The 11,136-nt window shown below is 47.3% G+C and overlaps 1 protein-coding gene across 3 annotated transcripts; it reads right to left on the bottom strand.

The window, feature by feature from the left end:
* Nucleotides 1-4,078: 4,078 nt before the first annotated feature.
* On the bottom strand, nucleotides 4,079-6,262 carry SPATA8 (spermatogenesis associated 8). Of its 3 annotated transcripts, none has more exons than XM_025392388.1 (3): nucleotides 6,080-6,262; nucleotides 5,397-5,503; nucleotides 4,079-4,691 (listed from the first exon to the last, which is right to left on the bottom strand). In XM_025392388.1, the coding sequence occupies exons 2-3, from the start codon at nucleotides 5,473-5,475 to the stop codon at nucleotides 4,570-4,572; spliced, it is 201 nt and encodes a 66-aa protein (XP_025248173.1). In that variant the 5' UTR covers nucleotides 5,476-5,503; nucleotides 6,080-6,262; the 3' UTR covers nucleotides 4,079-4,569. The 3 variants fall into 3 exon arrangements, with proteins under 3 accessions (XP_025248173.1, XP_025248172.1, XP_025248171.1); XM_025392387.1 differs by having other exon boundaries at nucleotides 6,143-6,262; XM_025392386.1 differs by having other exon boundaries at nucleotides 4,083-4,691; nucleotides 5,397-6,206.
* Between the last annotated feature and the right edge of the window lie 4,874 nt (nucleotides 6,263-11,136).

Raw genomic sequence — 11,136 nt, 5'->3', positions numbered from 1 at the left:
TTAGGAAATTATAAAAACTTAAGGGCAAAGTGGAACATGTGTATGATTGATGATATGATTTGGTTTTGTGTCCCCACCCACATCTCATCTTGAATTGTAATCCCACTATCCCCATGTGTCCTGGGAGGAACTTGGTAATTGAATCATAAGTGAGTTTCCTTGATGCTGTTCTTGTGATAGTGAGTTTTCATGAAATCTGATGGTTTTAAGAGGGTCTTCTCACTTCCATCGGCACTCATTCTCTCATTTATTTTCTCTCCTGACGCAATATGAAGAAGGACATGTTTGTTTCCCCTTCCACCATGATTTTAAGTTTCCTGAGGCCTCCTCAGCCATGCTGAACTGTGAGTCAATTAAAACTCTTTTCCTTATAAATTACCCAGTCTTGGGGATGTCTTATTAGCAGTGTGAGAATGGACTAATACATTTGGACTTATGGCAGGTGGCATGAAACATCTTCTGTGGGTCAAAGTCTCTCCAGGAATTTTGTCACACACACAAAAAAGCCAGTCTGTTTAAAAAACATGTACACATGCAGACCCCAAAGGGACTTTAGGTTAATATATTCAGTACAGAGAAATAATCTAACTTTTGGAATGACAGATCTAGGATTAAATAAATTCTTCATTCGTTCATTCTTATAACGAATAACTTTTGACTATCTTCCATGATGAAGATAGAGGAGAAAAGAGACCCAGTCCTGCCCTCAAACTCATAGTCCAGCAGGGATAAGAGCTGTGACTATGTACTAAAGATATACTAGGTACTGGGATACACCAAGAACTTTATACACATTGGCTGATTTGATTCAATAAACAAAAGTTTGGTATTCTCACTTTAACAGTTCAGCAAACTGAGATTTAAAAGTCATCAAGCAAGTAAGTAGCAAAGCTGGAATTTCGTCCTGAGTCTTTGGACTCTACCACTTTCTTTTGACCTCTGACTGCATTTTTCTTTTGACCTCTGACTGTATTCTTCTTTTGATAGTTTCTTACATTACCAAAACAATATGTTTATTATAAAACATGTATAAAATATGGGCAAATACGTGGAGAGAAAAGTTCACTTGATCTCACTACCATCTTTATAGCTATTATTCTAAAATGTCTTATGGATGTTTTAGTGGGAAGATGGATGAATAATCATGTATATCGCCACAGTTTATTAAGCAATCTGTGTTTGATCTTTCAGGTTCTTTGGGGTTTCTTGCTGCAGGGATTGTTGCAGCGACCTACTTAAAATCAGTAGCTCTTTTGACTTTTGTAAAAGCTTAAGCTTAAATTTCTAAAAGAGATGATGCTTCCTTGTTCCAGAAAAGGAAAGAGAAGGATTATCTTAACTGGTTTAAAGGAGAAAGAAACTCCACCTAGACAATTAAGCAGAAAATGTCAGTGGACCCTGCATGCAAGGTGGAGCCAGTTTGGTGTTGGTAGAGGTGAGGAGCCCACAGAGAGGGCAAGTTGTGTGGTTCACCAGTGAGTCTGGACCCCAGGGCACAGGGACAGCCCCAGACATGACAAAAGTCAGCAGCACTTCTGCATCCAAGGCCACTGACCATGGAGTCATATGTGTTGGAATATAAGCATTGGAGAAACTATGCCAATCTCCTGAGACAAATGGCCGGAGGGGTCTTTTCAATACTTTAGGGCTTCTTGAGATCCAGAAGTCCTTGCACACCTCTGAGAAGGGGACGACTTCTGTTGTGACTGAGACAAAATGTCCTGCCTTTCTAGTGCAGAGATGCGCAGAGGGAAGTGGAAAGAAAATAATGTGATACTTCCGATACCCCGGACTTTGTAGACTAAGACCCACAAAATCCATGCTTGCTCTGCCATCATTGCAAATATTAATTTAGAGCGTATGATGTAGAGAGTGTGATATTGCATTGAGAGTCCAGGAACCCCTGATTAGGAACACATTCAGCTGAATGGCCTTAAGAGCAAAAATGAGATTTTTTTGGAAGAAAGAGAAATTCTACCCCAATTCTTCAACATCGGCTCCTGCCTGGAGATTTTAGCCTGTTGGCCTGTCCCACAATTTTAAGATTTACCCAGCCAAACCCCACAACTGTGTAAGCCAGTTCTTTGAAATAAAACCCCATCTATCATCTGTCTATTATCTATCTATCTATCTATCTATCTATCTATCTATCTATCTATCTATCCAATCTATCCATCACCCTATCTATCATTTATCTACCTTACTGGTTCTGTATTTTCTGGAAAACCTAATTGATATACTGTCATTTGCAAAACTGGAAAAAGCATCATCTGGATTCATCAACACTTGGTATATATAACTCCTAAATGACTTATTTCTTTGACATTATTAGAGCTGATGCCCGGACATAAGGAGGGCAGCAAAGAGAGACAGAGGGAGAATTCCCTCAACTCTCTGAAAAGTGCCAGTTGAACTTTCTTATTAAGCAAGCATGGGAACTGACATCAGGGGTGGGGTGTGTAGGCTGGACTGGGCAAAGTCAGTGGGGGTTGGGGGGTACAGTATGCAAGTTGGCATTATCTGGTAATTATGGTTAACTTAAATATTGGGCAACTTGGTGATCTGACCAGCAACAACAAGGCTGTCAATCAATTGTTCAGCATTCTTTCCAAAGGTGGGACACTCCACAACCTTGGTTATCTCCTAAGGCCAGTTCCTGAAATTGTTAGCAGTGAGGTAGTCATGTGGGTTTTGTGATCAGTGGGAATACATAGAAGAATGCTCTAGTGGTGATGAGCTGAAGCAAGCCCCATCTCTACTCTGTCTCAATTGGATGAAGTCCTCCCAGATTATCCAAGATCATCTTTATCAAAGTTCAACTTACTGTAAGCATTAAACACATCTGCAAAATACCCTCTTGGCAACATGTAGATCCACGTTCAATTGAATAAGTAGGTAATACAGTCTAGCCCAATTGATACATAAAACTAATCATTCCTACAAGAAAGGGAAGACTTGAGCTGGACCTGAAGGAAAATTAGGAGACAAAATAAGGACTGGCATGGCAGTGAGCAGGAGCAGTGTAGAGTCCCAGGTGGCTTACAGCTTGTAAGGCATTTGGTCATATGCAAGTTCTAGAAAGGCCAATCTGGGGAAAGTGTGGAGAGTGATGGGGGAGTAGGTTTAGAAGGCTCCAGAAGAGCCGATAGTCCCAGTCCAAACACTGGCAGTGAGAATAGGGAAGAGGGATACAACAGGGAAGATACGGAGATATGGAAGACACTGACTCCACAGCCCTCAGTGGCCCTCCATGTCAGTCACTGCTCATCGATCTCTATGTTCTTTTTTTCTTTCCATGGTCTTGATGTTCACAGCTTTTTCAGCATCGTACTCTGTTTAGCCATCACCATTGTGAAGAATCTCTAGTAGGAGAGGCAACAGAGGTAGCAACATTGTGGCCACAGTTGTGTAGAGTGCATTGAATCCAGCATGCTGGCACATACAAGCTTAAATCCCACACTCGTGTGCATGTCCCTGCACCAGCACACAGACACACAGAATTTTTGACTACAAAAGTTAATTCACTCATTTTTAATCTTACCTGGAAACTTGTGCAGTTGGAGATTCAGAAATAGCTTTTAAGATATTTGCTTTTGAATCTGTAACTAGAAACCTAGCCCATATATCTCTCTGAGCAAAATGGAAATGGAATAGTATAGCATAAAGGTGCATAGAGACAGTAGGTTGATAAATATTTCAAATCTCAGTTCTATTCGCACAACAATTCCTAGAGTCTTACCTAGGCAGAGAAATTCCTTTTTGATCACAGTCTGATGAAATTTGAGTTTTTCCAGTGTTTTTGCAACAACTACCACCCATGATAGGTTGCTTCAAAATCTATAACAGTCCCTGAATCTGAAATTGATGAAGTGCCCTAGAGGTCAGCATTGTGTGTGCTGATTCTTAACTCTGCCTCAGTAGGCACATTGGTCCTTAAATCCCCTTCTGAACACATGCATGCCTGTCTCACGGCCCTCATCTCCCTCACTTTTTTCCCTGAGCACACCAGGATGGCCCCCAAGCTTACTTTCAGCTGCTTTTAGCTCTATATATTTCAGAAAAAAAAAACCAGTTATCTTGTATACAGCATTTGAAATTATTTTATTCAGAAAAGTTCACACTGGGCATGTATGCCAAGCTCTGAGCTAAGCTCCAAAGATCCAGAAATATATGAGAAACAGTGTCTGGCCCTCTAGGAGCTCTAGAGAAAGAGAAATGGAGACAATGAAGAGAGCCTAGCCTTGGCCTTGAATAGGGGAAAAAAAGGCAATATTGGGGTTTGGCCTTGAGTAGACATCCAGAATACAGCATTCCAGGATGAGCATAACTAGGCTGCTGAGGATGGCCTTTTTTGGAGGTAGCTCAGAAGCGGAAGAGGGAGCTGTGGCACTGGTAGGACAGAAACTTCAAAGACCAGGTGGTGGGGCCTGATATAGAGTCATCTGATTGCCCTTTCCAGTTGAGTTCCAGGTGGTAAGGGGAAAGGAAAAGAGACCAGTTTCCTGGGCTGTTAGCTAACCCCATGATGGCCAATGGAAGAGCTTCAGGGTAAGGGACACTATTGAAAAATCAGGACCAGCAATATGGATGAAACAGGACACTTCTCCTCTTTATCTTCTGAATCAGCGGAGAAGCAGATGGCACCCTTCGCCTTTGAGCCCTTTGGATCCTTCTGTGAGAACAGCTCTTCTCTGTAAACAAAGAAAAAGAGGATAATTAGAGGCAGAATGGCACATAGAGAAAGACATCTCAGATGACGGAGAGGAAAACAGAGAGAATGGGTGAGGAGAACAGTGCTCCCTAAACGTTCTCTCTTTGTATACACAGAGGAAAGATTATCTGGAGAACACATTTGGGTACATGAGTGATTGTCCAAGGCCCATCGAGTCACTATGGGGACAGCATGCATCATTGTCGTCACAAACCTGTAACCCATGCTGACCGAGAAGCTGCAGAATGATGCTGCCATTCCAAAGGGACAACACGAGAGAAGTTGTGATCAAAGGCAAAAATAGAGACAAAGGACAGGAGGCTACCTAGGATAAGAAAGGCCAGAGTGAGCTTGGAGAGGGCAGAGGCTGCAGGAAGGGAGGAGGCTCAGTAGTGGGCAGCTATCACCAAAGAGGCTCCTCCGGTTTATACTTCTTAAAGGAGAATAGGCACTGTCTCAGGGAAAGGGAGCAATGAGTAAGTATGCACGAGCAGCACTTGGGAGTGAAGAAGGGGGCAGCCAAGGCACTGGAGAGGCTGAACTCTGGATCTCCTAACAAATGAATGGGGTCCTCCGTCTCATCCCTGGCAGCACCCATCCAGGTTCAGGAAATGGAGAAGGGAGGAAGTCAAGTAACTGGAGTGTTGGCTTTTGAGGCACAGACTCAGCCCTGCCACCTACTTACCTTCCTTTGCAGGCTGCATCAGGCCTTTGAGGCCTCCTGGGCCACGCTTGAAAGGCCTCCAGCTGCAGGGACATGTCATGGCTTCTGGGAAATGTCACGACGAGGTACTGCAGGAGAGAACACAGGGATGTCAGGGCGCCCCGTCAGCATCAGGAGCCCACATTGAGTGAGAGGCTTGTGACCCAGCCTCACAGACTTGGATTTTGGGAAAAATTCATCTCTGACTTGAGTGGGAGGCACCTCAGGGCTGAGATCTCTTCAAGCCCATTTGGGAAATCTGGGGTGTTTTCAGCTCCTATCTCCAACCCTTCCAGCCTGCCCAAGCGCACAGGGGCTGCTCCTCTTGCCCTTACCACCTGCCTCTCATGCCCGGCCCCAGTCACTGGTCTGAAAGGGCTCTGACAATTCACATTAAGAGACTTAGGAATGCCGCAATTTCATAACTGTCTTCCCACAAAGAAATTGTAGCTTAATAGGAGCCAGACCTACATCTGGAGTTGGAAACTGCAAAGGCGGGACTTCAGATATCTAGGACAAGGCAGCCTCTGAAAAGAGGGGGCAATTTCTTGGTAGAGGCAGGAATTTTCCTAGGCCCCTGACATCCCAGCCAGGGCTGCTCCTCGTGCCCTTCCTTCCCTGAGGCCCAGGCTGCCACGAAAGACAATGATCCCAGAAAGACACACAAGTGGATCCCTGGGCTTAGCAGGGATGGAGCAGCCTGGTCTGAACAAGATGCATGGGCTGGCCATTTAGAAGCCCCTTCTTCAGGAGAGTCCTGCACTCAGGAACTACATGGGAGAAGTGAAGTGGGTGCTCTAAAAAGCAACTGCTAGCACATGCTTGGAACCCTGTGGGCTGCCCCGGAAGCCCCAACGGACGCAACTGCCACTGGGCGGGTGGGGGAGGGGAGGCAGCTTGGGCAGCCAAGGGTCCCAGTCTCCTACAAACTTCCTGCACACCTGGGGAAGGCAGCAGCTCTGGGGTCTGCAGTGGGGGGGCACCTCATGGTTCCTAACTCTCCTAGAAATGAAAAGGGATTCAAAGAGACCCACTTGATAACCTGTCAGGCTGCATAGCAGTGAGGCTTCCTCCTTTAGTAGGTTCTTGAAATTGTATATCTATATACAGATAGATAAATATACATATACAATATACAGAGTGGCTGCAGGTTTGCTACAGCAAGGCAGTGGGTGAAGGTGATGGGTGTGCAGTGGTGAACTCTGGAACCCTCCAAGGGGCTCCCCTGCTGGACACAGAACTGGAGCCTTTGAGCGGCTGACCAAGACAAAAAGGAAGAGGGACGAGACAGAAGGCAGGGCCGCAAGGATGCAAGGCCTTGTCTACTAAGTCCTACTCTCCCATGTAGGCCATTACCCCCGACCTATCTGAGCTTCAGTTTCTCTGAAAGGAAAATGGGTCATCAAGAGACAAATACACAAGAGGAAAGGAAAAATCACGAGGGCAAAAGGTCCAGGGTGAATGGAGGGAAGGAAAAAATTGCAGAGATCAAGTAGAACCACAGACAGGAGAGAGCCTTTGGCAAGATAGCGGCAGGGAGGTAAAAGAGAGGGGAAGTGACGGGAAGCCAAGAAGAATTGGGTGGCAAGGAGAAGGAAGCTAAGGGTGGAACAGTGGAGACCTGGGGAAGGTAGAATCAGGAACCAGGGCCAAAGTGCAGAAGAAACAGCCTACTGGACCAGCCAGTGTTGGAGGGTGGACCTGGGACATGCAAGACATTTTCTTCTCATTCCAGTCAGAGGCAGGAGACAGGAACTGAAGGGGGCCAGCTAAGGCAGGACAGGAGGAGGGCAGAAAGCTCAAAGTGTCCTTCTCCTGTCCCCTCATCCCCTCTCCCTCCAACCCTTCCAAAAGCCTTGCCCCAGAAACAAGGGAATAGAACCCAGGAAGGTTGAGTAGAGGGATGGGGTTTGGGCATCCTTTCCAGAGAGAAATGATAGCTTAACAGTGATCAGCTGAATGGCCGGGAAACACCCCCATAATGGTGGAGGGCTGAGCATCTAGTACCTTAGCCTAGGGGAAAGGGACAGGCTTGAGGTCTTCCCGGACTCCTCTAGCTGAGGTCTCCTGTCCAGGGAAGCTCAGGTGTGAGGGAGACTCAGAAATGGCTCCCAGGTGGAGATTGGGCTGCCTCCTCTGGGGAGGCTGCTTGAAGCCTAGTGGCTACAGCACAGAATAGCCAGGAGAGGGGGGTGCCAAGGCATGCCCCCCTCACAAAAGCCCCCATGAGGCTGCTCTCAAAACCCTAGCAGGAACACCTCCACTTTTCCTTCCTCCAATCCCAGGGGGTGGGGGAACTCACTTTGGACCCAGAGAAGCCCTCACATAGTCCTCCTGCTGGCCAACTCTGCTATCTCAAGTCCCAGTGCCCTGGGAGATGAAGGCCATTGCTGCAGATGAAAACCAGAATCAGACATCTGGGGAAGAAGTGTGATCCCAAGGAAGGAAATAAATGGCTCCCAAAATTGCTTAGTGCTCCCCTACTAAGCAGGAGGAGATGGATGTAGGATTTCTCTTCAGGCAGGGCTCTGGAGCATCTAACTGTGGTGTTGCTGTTGGATCATGCTCACACATGTAGAGAGCCAGCAGAAAAGGATTTTGTGGGGAAGGTCCATTAAAACCTTTCTAGGTAAATCAAAGTTCAATAGACCCAACTGCCGGGCATCCTGGCAGGGGTGGTGTCCTGGACAGGACACCACACCACTCACTTCCCTTTGCATTTCCCTATTGCCACTCTCCTTTGATATTTGTTTAGGAATTCACCCATCTGTAAGCTCATTGCTTTATCAAATATTTGTTGAGCTTTGCTGGGCAGAGGGGATATAAAAATGAATGAGACTAAGTTCCTGCATTCAAGTACCTTCCTGGGTAGTGAGAAAGGGCAGACTGACATGCTGAGAATGAAGAGAGAAATATAGGATGCAGGCGGATGGCTCAGGTAGACACATCCCTTAGTCCCTGCTCTCATGGGTAAATACAGCTACTGGGAGGAAGTTAACATCAAAAAATCCTCCAGGGGAGTCAATATTTGTTGCTTCTCACCAGGCAGATAGGAAGTTGGAAACCAGAAAGTTCTTTGCCCATTCGGGAATTTAGAGTCTAAAATCAAAACATACTCACACATATTAATTGGGGTCCTTCCCTTGAGCAGCACCGATATCAGGGAAAAGAAAACTACTTGGTGAGTTAGGATACAGCGAGACGGGTCTCAAAGACAGCCATTGAAAATGCCCCCAAATGCTGGAGACCTCAGGTTTGAAGGGGTTCTGATGGCCTTATGGACTTATAAAGGACATGGTTCAGAGGTTTCCTCAGACCAGCACAGGACTCGGGGAGGGGGAGCAGGGAAGCCCCCAGGATCTAGATTTTGGGGATGTCAGTGCTACAGGGACTGGGCTTGTGACTGGAAGCTGCCTCTTTGGTGTCCACAGTTGAAGAGCAGAGGTCCAGGATGGGTCCCAAGAAGATGGGGACAGCCCAGATGATGGTCAAGGCAGTCTTGGCTGGCGGGGGAAGGGGGTTCCTGGAAGGGGCCACGAAGAGGTGGAGTGACACTGGAGTATCACCAAGGTGGTGCTTCCTCGCCACCAGAAAGCCTGGCCTGAGGAGGAGAAAGGAGGAAGATGACTCAGCTGGAGTGACAGCCTGCCTACTCCCTGCTGCCCCTGTATTGGGCTATCACTGCTGGGGAGTGCATCCCAACAGAGGGCTATTTGATAAGTCTGAAATGTCCACAGGACTCCCAACTCAGGAGAGACAAATGGGCAGAAACAGAAAAGTAAATGCTGAGATTATATCTGAAGAAAGAGAAAGAGCACAGCAAGAGCAGAGCAAAGAGTCAGGATGAAAAACCTCATGGTGTCAAAAAAGAAGGAAGGAGAGGAGAGGAAGAAGAGAGTGTCCCATAGGAAACCAGAGTCAGAGTGAGGTCAGGACACGGCTAACAGCACAGGAAGAGGTGACTGGCTGGACCTCGCCCAAAGAGGATTGAGCCTGAAGGCTTCAGGGATATGGTCTGTGCTTCGTCCTTCTGCCCCTAACTCTGGGGACATGCCTCTCTTGGGGATAGAATGCAGATGAAGAGAAACAGAAGTGGCCAAGTCAAGAAGCCATTGGGCTGAGGGTGCCCCAGCTGCCCACCTCCCTTGGGGCAAACTACATGGATAAGCAGTTGCATGATATGCACCCGAAGCCAGTCCCTGGGAAGCCCTGCCATTGAGAGTCAGTGCCACCACACGGCCCTCTCTGCACCCCTAGACCCCACGGATAGGGAGAAGGGTTGGTCCTGGACCCAGAGGACCCCTCAAGTGGAGTGAGGCTCCCCAACTGCTCTTGCCCAGAGAGCTCTGCCTATGAAGGGGCCCACCAAAGAGACCAGAGCTGAGAGATGGTACAAGCTCCCCTGCGGCAGTTGTGGTTGTAAAAAGGGGGGGTCTCAGGATGAGATCTGGGTGCCTAAAAAATGGTCAAATCACAGTTCAGTTCAAGAAGCAAGCAGCAGTAGTCTGCTCCACGAGGTTAGGCTGAGGGCTGCTCTTCAGCTTGGCTCCCAAGGTGGCTTGCTCTGGATCAGCTGCTTTGAGTATTTGACCCGTGAGTGACCTGCCACTTTCAGGTCATCTTGGACCCCAAGCCAAAGTCTCACAGAAGTTGCCACTCATGACTTGCCTGAGTACATGGCACCAAAACAAACAAAGCCGGCCTGCTTTCTTTTCCTTTCTCATTCCACCACTCTCCACAGTCATGTCTCCATTCACGAATGTATTGTCCACTGAAGAGCTATTAACTTGGCCTTGATACGAGACATAAAATACGAACAGCTATTAACTAGGCCTTGATACGAGAGAGTGGCACATAGTCCCTAACTTTAAGTAGCTCACTGCATCCTGAGGAAAGATATGGTCCTCATGGGGAGGGGGTATTGGTGATGCTCGCTGGGGCCTTCCTTAGACTTCAGATATCAAGCCCTCATAGCCTCTCTCTTCTATTGTACCTCACAGGGAACTAAAATAACTTTAGATTGTAAAGGTAGCTAAAATGTTACTAGAAAACAGCTTCAATTAGAAAATATTTTAGGGGTGGCAAGGAGTGAGCAGGCAGGCCTCTGCCCATCAAGGTCTCATGGTCTTACAGGAGACACTACTTTGGGTGGACATGGTTCAGAGGTTTCCTCAAACGAGCACAGGACTAGGGGAGAAGGAGCAGGGAAGCCCCCATGATCCAGATTTTGGGGATGTCAAATCTCATTGTCTGCCTTTATGCCATACTGGCATTTTAAGGACCAGGAGAAATCTTCAGGGCTACATGTCCAATGTGGAGAGTGCCCTGAAATTCTGGAAACTCCATCTCTTAAGGGTTCTGATGGTGTCATATGGGCTTATCAGGAACAAGCATCAGATGCTTCCTGTGACCAGCACAGGACTAGGGGAGGCGGAGCAGGGAAGGCCCCAGGATCCAGGTTTTGGGGAGGTCAGTGCTGTAGGGGCTGGGCTTGTGTCTGGAAGCTGCCTCCTTTTGTGTTCCCAGTTGAAGGGCAGAGGGTGGTGGGCTGCTCTTAAGAAGATGGGACAGCCCAGATGATGGCCAATGGGAGTCTCGGGGGATCCTGAAGGGGGCCAAGAGGAGTGGGGGCGAGGCTACGGTATCATTCAAGGGTATCATTCACATGTTGCTTCCTTGTGATTAGAAAGCCAGGTTTAGGGAATGATTAAATGGTAAATTC

This window comes from Theropithecus gelada, chromosome 7b, assembly GCF_003255815.1.
Source record: "Theropithecus gelada isolate Dixy chromosome 7b, Tgel_1.0, whole genome shotgun sequence".
NCBI classification, from domain to species: Eukaryota; Metazoa; Chordata; class Mammalia; order Primates; family Cercopithecidae; genus Theropithecus; species Theropithecus gelada.
This window is presented reverse-complemented; position numbering and strand designations above follow the sequence as displayed.

Excerpts from the sequence above, each read along its gene's own strand:
- SPATA8 (XM_025392388.1), bottom strand. The coding sequence starts at position 5,475 with ATGACATGTCCCTGCAGCTGGAGGCCTTTCAAGCGTGGCCCAGGAGGC. Across the intron at positions 4,692-5,396 it reads GATGCAGCCTGCAAAGGAAG|AGAAGAGCTGTTCTCACAGA; the intron begins GTAAGTAGGTGG and ends CTTTGTTTACAG.